At 44.9% G+C, this 17,791-nt stretch overlaps 2 protein-coding genes across 2 annotated transcripts in view; both read left to right on the top strand.

Moving 5' to 3' along the window:
• Positions 1–221: 221 nt before the first annotated feature.
• med28 (mediator complex subunit 28) lies at positions 222–6,293 on the top strand (the record flags this gene model as incomplete). Its single annotated transcript, XM_080526646.1, has 4 exons — positions 222–395; positions 1,502–1,568; positions 4,737–4,849; positions 5,777–6,293. The coding sequence occupies 4 exons, from the start codon at positions 222–224 to the stop codon at positions 5,984–5,986; spliced, it is 564 nt and encodes a 187-aa protein (XP_080382772.1). The 3' UTR covers positions 5,987–6,293.
• Positions 6,294–13,772: 7,479 nt separating this feature from the next.
• klhl2 (kelch-like family member 2) overlaps positions 13,773–17,791 on the top strand; it is a gene marked incomplete at both ends in the record, with an annotated part of 9,921 nt that continues 5,902 nt past the window's right edge. Inside the window, 5 exons of the mRNA XM_080526635.1 lie at positions 13,773–13,843; positions 14,394–14,513; positions 14,787–14,893; positions 15,418–15,539; positions 16,923–17,085. Of these exons, the coding sequence (XP_080382761.1) occupies positions 13,773–13,843; positions 14,394–14,513; positions 14,787–14,893; positions 15,418–15,539; positions 16,923–17,085 (583 nt within the window). The remainder of the gene's footprint in view (positions 13,844–14,393; positions 14,514–14,786; positions 14,894–15,417; positions 15,540–16,922; positions 17,086–17,791) is intronic.

Genomic DNA, 17,791 nt, shown 5'->3' with positions numbered 1-17,791 from the left:
TACTTACTTACTTATTTACTGAAGTTGTGACAATCAGCATCAGGTGCGCATGCGCTAACCAGAAACATTTTTTTATTTAGAAGTTTTCCCTGTCCGGTAGGTGGCGGTAATGCGCCTCAAGTTGGTCGCAAACCGCCATTCAAATTGAAAAGAAGAAGGACGTTGTGACAATCAGCATCAAGTGCGCATGCGCTAGCCGCACAGAGACAACCAAAGCCAAGATGGCGTCCTCCATGGGTGGCAGCATGTTCCCCGGCCAGCAGCCCCCCGGGGGTCCTCACGGTGGTGTCGGCGGCCCTGGGGGGCCCAACCCGAACCCTAACCCTGGGGGGCTCCTGGCCCCAGCCCCGGGGGGGAGGAGCACGCTGGTGGACGAGCTGGAGGCCTCCTTCGAGGTGAGACGAGATGGTTCTGATCCACCCAGGGCTTCAGACAGAATAATCATAATAATAATAATAATAATAATATACATATAATCATATTTGTTTTTATTTGTATAGCAGCTTCTCCTGCAAACGATGCAGCTCAAAGTGCTCCAATCATTATATAATCATCATTTTATTAGATAGAGGGAGAGGGAGAGAGAGAGGGAGAGAGACGTTGCAGCTCAAAGTGCTCCAATCATTACATAATCATCATTTAATCATTTAGTAATTTAAAGGCAATATTAAAAAGATGAGTTTTTAGTCTTGACTTGAACATATGTGCTGAGGTTGCATCCCTAATGTAAACTGGCAGTGAGACACAATCTGGAGCATAACATGAGAATGCAGCCTCACCAAACCTCTTCTTTTGTACATGTGGTACACAGAGAAAACCAGCGTCAGAAGACCTGAGAGCTCTATTGGGCTGATATGCTAGCAGAAGACCTGAGAGCTCTATTGGGCTGATATGCTAGCAGAAGACCTGAGAGCTCTATTGGGCTGATATGCTAGCAGAAGACCTGAGAGCTCTATTGGGCTGATATGCTAGCAGAAGACCTGAGAGCTCTATTGGGCTGATATGCTAGCAGAAGACCTGAGAGCTCTATCGGGCTGATATGCTAGCAGAAGACCTGAGAGCTCTATTGGGCTGATATGCTAGCAGAAGACCTGAGAGCTCTATTGGGCTGATATGCTAGCAAAAAGCAGCTGAAAGATGATCTCATTTCGTCATGAGCCGTTCATTTCATCTCGGTCCTGCGTCATATTCTTAGTAATTAGATTGGTTGTCTTTCTTTTTATTTTTTAAATCCTTCATAATTTATTTTCTTTCCCACGGTGATTTGCTCTTATTTCTGTCTTTCTTTTCTTGCTGTGTTCTGAGTGAGTGAGCTGTGTGTCCTTCCTTGTGTCTTTGTTCTGTTTTGTTGTGCTATCTTATCGTTTTGCCCCCATGGATATGATTTTGTTTGTGGTTTCTCTGGTCTTATGTTACGCGTATGGCATACAGACAGACATGCTTATGACTCGTTATGCGTATAGTATGTATCTAATGTTACGGTGCATTTCCGTCTCTGCAGGCGTGCTTCGCCTCCCTGGTCAGTCAGGACTACGTGAACGGAACCGACCAGGAGGAGATCCGGACGGGTGAGGCTCGTCCGTCTGTCAGCTGTTTGCGTTAACGCTGAGAACTAAGGCTGCGTTCGTAAATACGCTCCGGAAACCTGATCAGCACTCATGGAATGCCTCTTGTCCAATACTTCAAATTATTTGGTCCCTTTGTGACGCTGAACCCAGTGTGCGCTCCGGCGCGCTCAGAGCGAATTTACGAACGCAGCCTGTGTTGTTGTTGTTGTTGTTGTTGTTGTTGTTGTTGTTGTTGCGTGCCGCTATGCTTCTTCTTCTCAACAGTGTGTTCACCTGTCTGTCTGTCTGTCTGTCTGTCACAGGTGTAAGACCAGTGTGTTCACCTGTCTGTCTGTCTGTCTGTCTGTCTGTCACAGGTGTAAGACCAGTGTGTTCACCTGTCTGTCTGTCTGTCTGTCTGTCACAGGTGTAAGACCAGTGTGTTCACCTGTCTGTCTGTCTGTCTCAGGTGTGGACCAGTGTGTTCACCTGTCTGTCTGTCTGTCTCATGTGTAGACCAGTGTGTTCACCTGTCTGTCTGTCTGTCTCATGTGTAGACCAGTGTGTTCACCTGTCTGTCTGTCTGTCTCAGGTGTAGACCAGTGTGTTCACCTGTCTGTCTGTCTGTCTGTCTCAGGTGTAGACCAGTGTGTTCACCTGTCTGTCTGTCTGTCTGTCTCAGGTGTAAGACCAGTGTGTTCACCTGTCTGTCTGTCTGTCTGTCTGTCTCAGGTGTAAGACCAGTGTGTTCACCTGTCTGTCTGTCTCAGGTGTAAGACCAGTGTGTTCACCTGTCTGTCTGTCTGTCTCAGGTGTAGACCAGTGTGTTCACCTGTCTGTCTGTCTCAGGTGTAAGACCAGTGTGTTCACCTGTCTGTCTGTCTGTCTGTCTGTCTGTCTCAGGTGTAAGACCAGTGTGTTCACCTGTCTGTCTGTCTGTCTGTCTCAGGTGTAAGACCAGTGTGTTCACCTGTCTGTCTGTCTGTCTCAGGTTGTAGACCAGTGTGTTCACCTGTCTGTCTGTCAAGTCAAGAGTCAAGAGTCACTTTATTGTCCCATCACTGGGAAATTTGTATTGGGCTTACACCCCACAGAAGCCGACAAAGAGCAACAGACAATACAGGATATTAGCACACAAACAGAACGGCGGACCTGATTAAAACAAGAGTGGGAATAAAATGATAAGCAAGATAAGTTACATTCATCTGGTGCAGTTTAAAAGTTTAACAGAAACGGGAATAAAATAATTTTTAAATCTATTTAATCTAGCGCGGGGGACTCTGAACCTCCTCCCAGAGGGCAGCAGTTCATACTCTGCATGTAGGACATGGGAGGGAGATTCATGAGAATTCTACTAGCCTGTCTGAGAGTAGCCTGTTCAAAAATAGACTGCAGGGATGAGTGGTCTTTCACCCCTATGATCTTCCATGCAGTCTGTATCAGTCGGACCAGTTTGGACCTTAGTTTTACAGATAGGTTACCAAACCAAGATGTAATGCCGTATCTGATGAGACTCTAAGACAGACTGGTAGAAAAGTAGCATACATTTTGGGTCAACACCATGAACTCTAAGGCGGCGTAGGAAGTGTAGACGTTGTTGTAATCTGCTACACAGGCTGTCTACATGAGTGCTCCAGGTGAGTGAGTTATCAATGAAAACCCCAAGATATTTGTAAGAGGCGACCTGAGAGATGGATTGTTTGTGGATGACCACAGGCCTGTGGTCCCCAACACCTCTGGGGTCGAACACCATCTCCTCAGTTTTCTTAACATTTAAAACCAGGCAGTTAACATCACACCATTTAACAAACCTCTGGATTTCAGAATAATAGTCATTTAGGTCACTGTCCTTTTTGATTAAAGCAAGGATGGCAGTGTCATCCGAAAATGTTATGATGCGGTTGCTAGGGTAGGTGCTTCTGCACTCGTTTGTGTATAAAGTAAAGAGCACAGGGGAACTGACTATACCCTGTGGAGCACCAGTGCTTATGGTTCTGGGTTCCGAAAGAGTGCCATTAACACTGACCCGCTGTGTGCGGTTAGTTAAAAAGGAGTGATACCATTTTATAATGAGGGGGGGGGACATTAAGCCCATTTAACTTCTCAATTAAAAGGTGCGGCTGTATCGTGTTAAAAGCAGAACTGAAATCAACGAATAGGAGTCGTGACATAGGAGGTAGGGTCCTCTAAGTGCTTAGATATGAAGTGCACCATGGCTGAGGTTGCATCATCTGTGCCTGTGTTACATCTATACACAAACTGAAAAGGATCCAGAGAGCAACTGACTGCATTTTTCACTTTACATATAATGAATTTTTCAAAACATTTCATTACAACAGATGTCAAAGCAACTGGTCGCAGGTCATTATTTTCCTTGCAGCTAGCCTTCTTAGGAACAGGAATAATGATAGCGTCTTTCCAGATGGACGGAACAGTGTGAGAGTCCAGAGACTTCTGGCAGATAGGACACCAGGCCTCAGCCAGCTCCTCACTGCAGGACTTTAGCATGAGCCCAGAGATGCCATCCGGTCCAGAGGACTTCCTAGGGCGGGTGTTAGCGAACAGTCTCTGTACCTCGCGCTGCTCAATGGTGATACTTGCTTCCAACTCAGGCAGCGCCTGAAGAGCCACTGTTCGCTCCATCGAGAAGTCGGCAGTCTCAAACCTGGCATAAAAATTGTTAAGTTCATTGGCTTTTTCACCCTCGTTTAGGACACTAAGGCACCTTTTAGCTGGGGCCATGTTAGTCATATGTTTCATGGAGTCCCATAGTTTTTTAGTGTTCATAGAAGAGCAGTGGGATTCAAATGTCTCTTTCTGTTTCCTCTTGGCCCCCCTTAATTTGTGATTCAGTTCTTTTTGGATGTTCCTCATGGCCAAAAGATCCTTATTCCTGAATGCAATTCTCTTCTGAACTATGCACTTTTTGATTTCCTTCGTGATATGGGATTTGTTGTTAGGGTACACAGTTATAGATTTCAGGGGTAACACGTTATCTCTGCAATACTTTATATAATCTGTAATAGTGTCAGTAGCCTCTTCAAGGTCCAGACCGTGAAAGAGGTCCCAGTCGGTACAGGAAAAGCAGCCTTTTAGGGTTTCAATGCCATCATCATTCCAGACATGAACTGTTTTAAGTCTCAGGTGTGGACCAGTGTGTTCACCTGTCTGTCTGTCTGTCTGTCTCAGGTGTGGACCAGTGCATACAGAAGTTCCTGGACGTGGCGCGGCAGACAGAGTGCTTCTTCCTGCAGAAGAGACTCCAGCTGTCTGTGCAGAAACCTGAGCAGGTGGTGAAGGAGGTACGACCGTCCTGTTAACATGTTAACACCCCTGTTAGAAAAGACAGGTGGCGTAGCGGGTTAAGCGTCGACCATGTAACCGCAGGGTCCCCGGTTCGAATCCCGGCCGAGGACATATCCTGCATGTCATCCCTCCTCTCTCTCTCACCCATCCTTACTGTCTAATTCTCCACTGTATCTATCAATAAAAATGAAAAATATGAGTGGGACTGCCCCACTCTGGAAAAATAACCCCCCCCCAAAAAAGGGGGAAAAAAGAAAGAGGTACGACCATCCTGTTAAAAAATACATTTCTACAACAGCATGTTTGGATACTGGATTCTGATTGGCTAGCAACAGTGGTAAATACCCCAACAACAACCCACAGTTCAGACCGCATCTCCAGTATCAACGCGCCTCCCAATCAACCTGATTAAGAACACCTGTGCTGACCTACGATGCAATGGTTGATCTGGTTTATGTGACTCTATTCTGTGGCGGAAGGATATATGTATTCTGAAACGACTAATGATTGTAAATACATTAATTTAATGTTACAACTGTGTATTTATTTGTGATATTATGTGGCGGCTGTTGTAGAAAAGCAATGTACCATGAGAGGAAGGGGGTTGTGGACTCATTTACCACTGTACAGGGTTGTGGCACGAGGCACAGGTGTTCTTAATCAGATTGATTGGGAGGCGTGCCATGCGTAAACATGTATGCCATGAGTCATTCAGCAGACACTATTATTATTATAATAAATGGGAAAAAAAAAGTTTTATTCAAAACAACGTGCTCTTCTTCTCTCTGTCTCTCTCTCTCTCTCTCTCTCTCCCTACCTCTCTCTGTGTCTCTCTCTCTCTCCCCCCCCCCATCATTCAGCAGACACAATTATTACAATAAATGAATATAACAAACATAATTATTCAAAACAACCCCCCCCAGGACGTGTCAGAGTTGCGTAACGAGCTGCAGAGGAAGGAGCTGCTGGTGCAGAAGCACCTGTCCAAGCTGCACCACTGGCAGCAGGTCCTGGAGGACGTGAGCGTGCAGCACCGCAACAAGCCCTCTGACCCGCCCCCCCCCCCCGGGCCCCTGGCCTTCCTGGAGCAGGCCTCCGCCAGCCTGCCCCCCGCACCCCTGAAGCAGAACTGACACACACACACTGACACACACACACACACTGACACACACACTGACACACACTGGCACACACACACTGACACACACACACACTCACATATACGCATACATGCATACATACATGCATACACACACACACACACACACACTTACTGACACACACTCACTGACACACACACACACTGACATATACGCATACATACATACATACTCACTGACACACACACTGTGTCTGTGTCTGAGTCTGTGTCTGTGTCTGAGCGGGCATCACTGTTTCATCACTGTGTAAATATTTCAGTAGGATGACTTCTTCTTTTTGTACCGAAATAATAAATAGATGTGTTTCTTTATGTGAAGTGTGTCTGTGTCTTATATAGTTGCTGTTATATAGAGATGGGGTGTTTACTCACTGGGAATGGGATGGATGTCTCTATGATAGATGATAGATGTCTCTATGACAGATGACAGATGTCTCTATGACAGATGATAGATGTCTCTATGATAGATGATAGATGTCTCTATGACAGATGATAGATGTCTCTATGACAGATGATAGATGTCTCTATGATAGATGATAGATGTCTCTATGATAGATGATAGATGTCTCTATGACAGATGTCTCTATGATAGATGATAGATGTCTCTATGACAGATGATAGATGTCTCTATGATAGATGTCTCTATGATAGATGATAGATGTCTCTATGATAGATGATAGATGTCTCTATGATAGATCAAATCAAATTTTATTTGTATAGCGTATTTCTTACAAGATGCAACTCAATGCGCTTCACACAATGAACATTTTCAGTCAATCAATCAATCAATACTGACAGAGCCGCGAGCAGGCAAAAGTAAAAACCTCTACACTAGCCAGGAAAATTCCCTTGCAGCCCTCTACACATAGAGCGACTACTAGCCAGTTTGCCTACCAGCACCCAGCGGTGGATCCCCACACCCCCCCCCGGGGAGCCCCCGCCGCTCCACACACCCAGCCCACCCCACCACCAGCACACCCGGCCCAGCCAAGCAAGCACAGACCAAAGAGGCCCCGCACAAGGACGGCCAAGCAGGTGCCCCGGTGGCGGAACAGACCAGGCACACGGGGCAGCCGGGGGCCCCCAAGGGGAGGCCAAGGACCACCGGCACAAAGCAAGCAAGCAAGGGCGAAAAACCTGTACACCATGTATCCAGGAAAAGTTCCTTGCATATTATCGGCGTACACACTGTCCATAAATTTAGTGTTATATCTGCATCGTTCTGCATCCAGCAAGGGCACAGGTCCTGCCAAAAGAGAATCTTAAGCACAGTTATGATGCAACAACACAATAAAGATGACAGCAATACAACCTGATGGTGGTCCTGGTACACCCTTGTACCGGTTCCAGTACTGCTCTAGGTGCTACTGGGAGCTCACAGTGCCTCATCAGCACCCGGGTCCTTTTTCCTGTCAACACAAATCTCAAAACACGAGTATGGTGTAATGGCCTAGTGATCCTAGTTCTATAATGTCCAATGTCTCCCTTAGTAGCAAAAGGCGACATTGAATAAGTAGGTTTTGAGGTCTCGCTTAAACATTTCCTGAGTTTTAGACATGCTAGATGTATCTATGATAGATGATAGATGTCGATGATAGATGTACAGTATCTATGATCGATGATAGATGTCTCTATGATAGATGACTCTATGACAGATGATAGATGATAGATGTCTCTATGATCGATGATAGATGTCTCTATGACAGATGATAGATGTCTCTATGACAGATGATAGATGTCTCTATGACAGATGATAGATGTCTCTATGATAGATGTCTCTATGACAGATGATAGATGTCTCTATGATAGATGATAGATGTCTCTATGATAGATGTCTCTATGACAGATGATAGATGTCTCTATGACAGATGATAGATGTCTCTATGACAGATGATAGATGTCTCTATGACAGATGATAGATGTCTCTATGATAGATGATAGATGTCTCTATGACAGATGATAGATGTCTCTATGACAGATGATAGATGTCTCTATGACAGATGATAGATGTCTCTATGACAGATGATAGATGTCTCTATGACAGATGATAGATGTCTCTATGATAGATGATAGATGTCTCTATGACAGATGATAGATGTCTCTATGACAGATGATAGATGTCTCTATGACAGATGATAGATGTCTCTATGACAGATGATAGATGTCTCTATGATAGATGATAGATGTCTCTATGACAGATGATAGATGTCTCTATGACAGATGATAGATGTCTCTATGACAGATGATAGATGTCTCTATGACAGATGATAGATGTCTCTATGACAGATGATAGATGTCTCTATGACAGATGATAGATGTCTCTATGACAGATGATAGATGTCTCTATGATAGATGATAGATGTCTCTATGACAGATGATAGATGTCTCTATGACAGATGATAGATGTCTCTATGACAGATGATAGATGTCTCTATGACAGATGATAGATGTCTCTATGACAGATGACAGATGTCTCTATGACAGATGATAGATGTCTCTATGATAGATGATAGATGTCTCTATGATAGATGTCTCTATGACAGATGATAGATGTCTCTATGACAGATGATAGATGTCTCTATGACAGATGATAGATGTCTCTATGATAGATGATAGATGTCTCTATGATAGATGATAGATGTCTCTATGACAGATGATAGATGTCTCTATGATAGATGATAGATGTCTCTATGACAGATGATAGATGTCTCTATGATAGATGATAGATGTCTCTATGATAGATGTCTCTATGACAGATGATAGATGTCTCTATGACAGATGATAGATGTCTCTATGACAGATGATAGATGTCTCTATGATAGATGTCTCTATGATAGATGATAGATGTCTCTATGATAGATGTCTCTATGATAGATGATAGATGTCTCTATGATAGATGATAGATGTCTGTATGACAGATGATAGATGTCTCTATGACAGATGATAGATGTCTCTATGATAGATGATAGATGTCTCTATGATAGATGTCTCTATGACAGATGATAGATGTCTCTATGACAGATGATAGATGTCTCTATGACAGATGATAGATGTCTCTATGATAGATGTCTCTATGACAGATGATAGATGTCTCTATGACAGATGATAGATGTCTCTATGACAGATGATAGATGTCTCTATGATAGATGTCTCTATGATAGATGATAGATGTCTCTATGATAGATGTCTCTATGATAGATGATAGATGTCTCTATGACAGATGATAGATGTCTCTATGACAGATGATAGATTGCTCTATGATAGATGATAGATGTCTCTATGATAGATGATAGATGTCTCTATGATAGATGATAGATAAAACACTTTGAGCTGCAACGTTTTCACGAAAAGTGCTATACAAATAATGGTTATTACTTATTATTATTATTATTATCAACACTGGGAAATGTATCAATGTTTAGCCTATTTGTTTACCCTACCATAGGATAGGCAAGGCGGGTTCCCCGTCTGCAATGCATCTGTTTGTTTTTTAAGGCTTCGACTTAATAGAAACATGTTGGTAATGGCAACAATGCCACAGCCTCATCTCCATTAATGAGGTTTAATGACAGGTCTAATGACAGGTTTAATGACAGGTTTAGTGACAGGTTTAATGACAGGTTTAATGACAGGTTTAATGACAGGTTTAACAGGTTTAATGACAGGTTTAATGACAGGTTTAACAGGTTTAATGACAGGTTTAATGACAGGTTTAATGACAGGTTTAACAGGTTTAATGACAGGTTTAACAGGTTTAATGACAGGTTTAATGACAGGTTTAACAGGTTTAATGACAGGTTTAATGACAGGTTTAATGACAGGTCTAATGACAGGTTTAATGACATGTTTAATGACAGGTTTAATGACAGGTTTAACAGGTTTAATGACAGGTTTAATGACAGGTTTAACAGGTTTAATGACAGGTTTAATGACAGGTTTAATGACAGGTTTAACAGGTTTAATGACAGGTTTAATGACAGGTTTAGTGACAGGTTTAATGACAGGTTTAATGACAGGTTTAATGACAGGTTTAATGACAGGTTTAATGACAGGTTTAGTGACAGGTTTAATGACAGGTTTAATGACAGGTTTAATGACAGGTTTAATGACAGGTTTAACAGGTTTAATGACAGGTTTAATGACAGGTTTAACAGGTTTAATGACAGGTTTAATGACAGGTTTAACAGGTTTAATGACAGGTTTAATGACAGGTTTAATGACAGGTTTAACAGGTTTAATGACAGGTTTAATGACAGGTTTAATGACAGGTCTAATGACAGGTTTAATGACATGTTTAATGACAGGTTTAATGACAGGTTTAACAGGTTTAATGACAGGTTTAATGACAGGTTTAACAGGTTTAATGACAGGTTTAATGACAGGTTTAATGACAGGTTTAACAGGTTTAATGACAGGTTTAATGACAGGTTTAACAGGTTTAATGACAGGTTTAATGACAGGTTTAATGACAGGTTTAATGACAGGTCTAATGACAGGTTTAATGACAGGTCTAATGACAGGTTTAATGACAGGTTTAATGACAGGTTTAATGACAGGTTTAATGACAGGTTTAATAACAGGTTTAATGACAGGTTTAATGACAGGTCTAATGACAGGTTTAATGACAGGTTTAACAGGTTTAATGACAGGTTTAATGACAGGTTTAACAGGTTTAATGACAGGTTTAATGACAGGTTTAACAGGTTTAATGACAGGTCTAACAGGTCTAATGACAGGTTTAATGACAGGTTTAATGACAGGTCTAATGACAGGTTTAATGACAGGTTTAATGACAGGTTTAATGACAGGTTTAACAGGTTTAATGACAGGTTTAATGACAGGTTTAACAGGTTTAATGACAGGTTTAATGACAGGTTTAATGACAGGTTTAACAGGTTTAATGACAGGTTTAATGACAGGTTTAACAGGTTTAATGACAGGTTTAATGACAGGTTTAACAGGTTTAATGACAGGTTTAACAGGTTTAATGACAGGTTTAATGACAGGTTTAATGACAGGTCTAATGACAGGTTTAATGACAGGTTTAATGACAGGTCTAATGACAGGTTTAACAGGTTTAATGACAGGTTTAACAGGTTTAATGACAGGTTTAACAGGTTTAACAGGTTTAATGACAGGTTTAATAACAGGTTTAATGACAGGTTTAATGACAGGTCTAATGACAGGTTTAATGACAGGTTTAATGACAGGTTTAATGACAGGTTTAATGACAGGTTTAACAGGTTTAATGACAGGTTTAATGACAGGTTTAACAGGTTTAATGACAGGTTTAATGACAGGTTTAATGACAGGTTTAACAGGTTTAATGACAGGTTTAATGACAGGTTTAATGACAGGTTTAACAGGTTTAATGACAGGTCTAACAGGTCTAATGACAGGTTTAATGACAGGTTTAATGACAGGTCTAATGACAGGTTTAATGACAGGTTTAATGACAGGTCTAATGACAGGTTTAACAGGTTTAATGACAGGTTTAACAGGTTTAATGACAGGTTTAACAGGTCTAATGACAGGTCTAATGACAGGTTTAATGACAGGTTTAACAGGTTTAATGACAGGTTTAACAGGTTTAATGACAGGTTTAATGACAGGTTTAACAGGTTTAATGACAGGTTTAATAACAGGTTTAATGACAGGTTTAATGACAGGTTTAATGACAGGTTTAATGACAGGTTTAATACCAGGTTTAATGACAGGTTTAATGACAGGTTTAATAACAGGTTTAATGACAGGTTTAATGACAGGTTTAACAGGTTTAATGACAGGTTTAATGACAGGTTTAATGACAGGATTAATGACAGGTTTAATGACAGGTTTAATGACAGGTTTAATGACAGGTTTAATGACAGGTTTAATGACAGGTTTAACAGGTTTAATGACAGGTTTAATGACAGGTTTAATGACAGGTTTAATGACAGGTTTAATAACAGGTTTAACAGGTTTAATAACAGGTTTAATAACAGGTTTAATGACAGGTTTAATGACAGGTTTAACAGGTTTAATAACAGGTTTAACAGGTTTAATGACAGGTTTAATGACAGGTTTAATGACAGGTTTAACAGGTTTAATGACAGGTTTAATGACAGGTTTAACAGGTTTAATGACAGGTTTAATGACAGGTTTAACAGGTCTAATGACAGGTCTAATGACAGGTTTAATACCAGGTTTAACAGGTTTAATGACAGGTTTAATGACAGGTTTAATGACAGGTTTAACAGGTTTAATGACAGGTTTAACAGGTTTAATGACAGGTTTAATGACAGGTTTAATGACAGGTTTAATGACAGGTCTAATGACAGGTTTAATGACAGGTTTAATGACAGGTTTAATGACAGGTTTAACAGGTTTAATGACAGGTTTAACAGGTTTAATGACAGGTCTAACAGGTTTAATGACAGGTTTAATGACAGGTTTAACAGGTTTAACAGGTTTAATGACAGGTTTAATGACAGGTTTAACAGGTTTAATGACAGGTTTAATGACAGGTTTAATGACAGGTTTAATGACAGGTTTAATGACAGGTTTAATGACAGGTCTAATGACAGGTTTAATGACAGGTTTAATGACAGGTTTAATGACAGGTTTAACAGGTTTAATGACAGGTCTAACAGGTTTAATGACAGGTTTAATGACAGGTTTAATGACAGGTTTAACAGGTTTAATGACAGGTCTAACAGGTTTAATGACAGGTTTAATGACAGGTTTAATGACAGGTTTAATGACAGGTTTAACAGGTTTAATGACAGGTTTAATGACAGGTTTAACAGGTTTAATGACAGGTTTAATGACAGGTTTAATGACAGGTTTAACAGGTTTAATGACAGGTCTAACAGGTTTAATGACAGGTTTAACAGGTTTAATGACAGGTTTAATGACAGGTTTAATGACAGGTTTAACAGGTTTAATGACAGGTTTAATGACAGGTTTAATGACAGGTTTAACAGGTTTAATGACAGGTTTAACAGGTTTAATGACAGGTTTAATGACAGGTTTAACAGGTTTAATGACAGGTTTAACAGGTTTAATGACAGGTTTAATGACAGGTTTAACAGGTTTAATGACAGGTTTAATGACAGGTTTAATGACAGTCTCAGTTGTGTAGTCTCCCACAGCTAGAGGGAGGCAGCGCGTCTGCCCAGGCTCGGTCCAGCCAGAGGAGCGTCTTTGCGGACAGAAACTCCTTGTTCGTGTTTAGGGGGGGCTGTGTTCGTGTTTAGGGGGGGCTGTGTTCGTGTTTAGGGGGGGCTGTGTTCGTGTTTAGGGGGGCTGTGTTCGTGTTTAGGGGGGGCTGTGTTCGTGTTTAGGGGGGGCTGTGTTCGTGCGTCTTAATCAGCGGCAGGAAAAATAACAGCGCCTTTCCCACCCCCGACACCCCGACACCCCATCATCCACACCTGGGGGACACGAACAACCACCGACCTGTCCTGACTGCGGCATCGGGTGTCGTCAACCCCCGTGTAGCCTGCCTGGCGTAGTGCGTGTGTCACCGTGGAGAACAACGCCGTGCGTTGCAAGCCCGTATGCAACAACGCCGTTTATTGTAGGAGGCAACGCCGTTTATTATAGGAGTTATTATAGGAGACTGCTGCTGTGGACTGGATGGAGATCGTCGCCTCATCGCCTTAAACATCGGGGTGGGGGTCTGGGTCTGGGTCTGGGTCTGGGTGGGGGTCTGGGTGGGGGTCTGGGTGGGGGTCTGGGTCTGTTCGTGGAGAAGAAGACGTCCGTGTGGATATGGAATGGTGCACACCGCCGCCCCCAGCTTTCAGCCTCTGAAACGCCCCGACGACATGCAGGACATCCATCCCCTGTAAGGCTGCACGGTGGTGGGGAGGGAGGGAGGGAGGGAGGGAGGGGAGGGAGGGAGGGAGGGAGGGAGGGAGGGAGGGAGGGAGGGGAGGGAGGGTGGGAGGGAGGGAGGGGAGGGAGGGGAGGGAGGGTGGGAGGGAGGGAGGGAGGGTGGGAGGGAGGGAGGGTGGGAGGGAGGGTAGTGTTGAAAAAGCATTTGTGGGCCGATCCGGGGGGATGTTGAGAGCGAGGAGGATGCGGTGGTGGTAGTGTGTGATGTGGGTGGTAGTGTGTGATGTGGGTGGTAGTGTGTGTGTGTGTGTGTGTGTGTGTGCATGCTTGAAGGGGGTGGCTGCTGTGTGTGGGGGGTTGCTGTATGTGTGTGTGTGTGTGGGGGGGGGGGGGGTCTGTAATTTGCAAGTGTGATGGGATGTCTTCAAATGCAATTAATTGTCAATTAGGCAGTGATGTATCGTTAGGTTAATAACCCAGCTTTACAATCCAACATGATGGGTTAAACATTGTGTGTGTGTGTGTGTGTGTGTGTGTGTGTGTGTGTGTGTGTGTGGCAGGTGTACCAGGCTGTCACACACGCCCCTGGACTCTAAGGAGGAGGAGGGGGAGAAGCAGCCTGTCACCCTCAACCCCCAACACATGAAGAAGGCCTTCACTGTAATGAACCAACTACGCAGGTGACAGACAGACAGACAGACACACAGACAGACAGACACACAGACACACAGACAGACAGACAGACAGACAGACAGGCCTTCACTGTTATGAACCAGCTACGCAGGTGACAGACAGACAGACAGACAGGCCTTCACTGTTATGAACCAGCTACGCAGGTGACAGACAGACAGACAGACAGACAGGCCTTCACTGTTATGAACCAGCTACGCAGGTGACACACAGACAGACAGACAGACAGACTCTCTCTCTCTCTCTCTCTCCCCCCCCCCCAGTCAGAGCCTGTTGTGTGATGTCACCATAGCAGCGGAGGACGTAGAGATCTCTGCCCATCGCGTGGTGCTGGCTGCTGGGAGCCCATACTTCCACGCCATGTTCACAGGTAGGGGTGTGTGTGTGTGTGTTTGTGTGTGTGTCTGTGTCTGTGTGTGTGTGTGTGTGTGTCTGTGTCTGTGTGTGTGTGTGTGTGTGTGTGTGTGTGTGTCTGTGTCTGTGTCTGTGTCTGTGTGTGTGTGTGTGTGTGTCTGTGTCTGTGTCTGTGTGTGTGTGTGTGTGTGTGTCTGTGTCTGTGTGTGTGTGTGTGTGTGTGTGTGTAGGGGAGATGGCAGAGAGCAGAGCTAAGCGTGTGTGTGTGTGTGTGTGTGTGTGTGTGTGTGTGTAGGGGAGATGGCAGAGAGCTAAGCGTGTGTGTGTGTGTGTGTGTGTGTGTCTGTGTGTGTGTGTGCAGGGGAGATGGCAGAGAGCAGAGCTAAGCGTGTGTGTGTGTGTGTGTGTGTGTGTGCAGGGGAGATGGCAGAGGGCAGAGCTATGTGTGTGTGTGTGTGTGTGTGTGTGCAGGGGAGATGGCAGAGAGCAGAGCTAAGCGTGTGTGTGTGCGTGTGTGTGTGTGTGTGTGTGTGTGTGCAGGGGAGATGGCAGAGAGCAGGGCTAAGCGTGTGCGTATCAGGGAGGTGGACGGCTGGACTCTGGGTCTGCTGGTGGATTACATCTACACCTCCACGCTGCACGTAACCGAGGACAACGTCCAGGTACACACACACACATCTACACCTCCACGCTGCACGTAACCGAGGACAACGTCCAGGTACACACACACACACACACACACACATCTACACCTCCACGCTGCACGTAACCGAGGACAACGTCCAGGTACACACACATCTACACCTCCACCCTGCACGTAACCGAGGACAACGTCCAGGTACACACACACACACATCTACACCTCCACGCTGCACGTAACCGAGGACAACGTCCAGGTACACACACACACACACACACATCTACACCTCCACACTGCACGTAACCGAGGACAACGTCCAGGTACACACACACACACACACACACACACACACACATCTACACCTCCACGCTGCACGTAACCGAGGACAATGTCCAGGTACACACACATCTACACCTCCACCCTGGACGTAACCGAGGACAACGTCCAGGTACACACACACACACACACACACATCTACACCTCCACGCTGCACGTAACCGAGGACAACGTCCAGGTACACACACACACACACACATCTACACCTCCACGCTGCACGTAACCGAGGACAACGTCCAGGTACACACACACACACACACATCTACACCTCCACGCTGCACGTAACCGAGGACAACGTCCAGGTACACACACACACACACACATCTACACCTCCACGCTGCACGTAACCGAGGACAACGTCCAGGTACACACACACACACACACATCTACACCTCCACGCTGCACGTAACCGAGGACAACGTCCAGGTACACACACACACACACATATCTACACCTCCACGCTGCACGTAACCGAGGACAACGTCCAGGTACACACACACACACACATATCTACACCTCCACGCTGCACGTAACCGAGGACAACGTCCAGGTACACACACGCACACACACATCTACACCTCCACGCTGCACGTAACCGAGGACAACATCCAGGTACACACACACGCACACACATCTACACCTCCACGCTGCACGTAACCGAGGACAACGTCCAGGTACACACACACACACATCTACACCTCCACGCTGCACGTAACCGAGGACAACGTCCAGGTACACACACACACACACACACACACACACACACATCTACACCTCCACGCTGCACGTAACCGAGGACAACGTCCAGGTACACACACACACACACACACACACCAAACTGTATGGCCCTCTCTGTCCGAGTGTTTCTCTCTGTCTGTCTTCCTCATATCTCTTTTTATCTCTCTTGTGTTTGTTTGTTTGTATATTACTCGTGTGTGTGTGTGTGTATGCGTGTGTGTGTGTGTGTGTGTGTGTATGCGTGTGTGTGTGTGTGTGCATGCATGCGTATATGCGTGCGTGCGTGCATGCGTGTGTGTGTGTATGCGTGTGTGTGTGTGTGTGTGTGTAGGTGCTGCTGCCTGCTGCGGGGCTGCTGCAGCTGGCGGAGGTGCGGAGGGCGTGCTGCGACTTCCTGTGCGCCCAGCTGCACCCCTCCAACGTGCTGGGCATCAGGGCCTTCGCCGACCTGCACGCCTGCTGCATGCTGCTGGCACAGGCCAACACATACGCAGGTCTGGGGGGCGGGGGGAGTGGGAGAGGGAGTGGGTGTATGTGGGTGTGTAGGTCAGTGTGTAGGAGGTTGGGTAGGAGGTTGGGTAGGACGGTGTGTGTGTGTGTATGGGTGGGGGTGTGTAGTTGTGTGTGTGTAGTTGTGTGTAGGTGGTTGGGTGTGGGAGTGGGTGGGGGGGGGGGGGGAGGTTGGTTGGGTAGGTGGATGTTGAAGGGGGAGAGGAGAGACTGAGAGGGGAAGGGAGGGAGGGTAGATGTCCTGTCCTGTCCGCGTCCTAACGATTCCCACCGTAGTTGGGGTAGACCATGCCCACGCCACGCCAACTTCTGGAATATGTAGGGGTGTTCTCTGTATCTTGTTCTTCACGTAACACGGGGTGCACGATTAGATATAGGTTACCCATCTCTGTATGCAACTCGGCGGCGCCTATTCTTAGTGTCAGTGATTGTGTTTGTGTTTGAGAAAAAGAAAAAAAAAACACCCCTTCATATTCAAGAAGTTGGCGTGGTCTACCCCAACTACGGTGGGAATAGTTAGGACGCGTCCTGTCCTGGCCACCAGGGGGAGTAAAGGTTGAAGGTGTAGTGTTTGTTTGTTTGTTTGTTTGTTTGTTTGTTTGTTTATTAGGATCCCCATTAGCTAATGCCATGAGATTAGCTAGTCTTCCTGGGGTCCGACACAAAAAAGACACTTCTCTGAGGTGGTGT

The sequence above is a fragment of the Nansenia antarctica genome (assembly GCF_963989245.1).
Source record: "Nansenia antarctica genome assembly, chromosome: 3".
Taxonomy (NCBI): Eukaryota; Metazoa; Chordata; class Actinopteri; order Argentiniformes; family Microstomatidae; genus Nansenia; species Nansenia antarctica.
The sequence above is the reverse complement of the archived record's forward strand: the minus strand, read 5'-3'. Positions and strand labels throughout refer to the sequence as shown.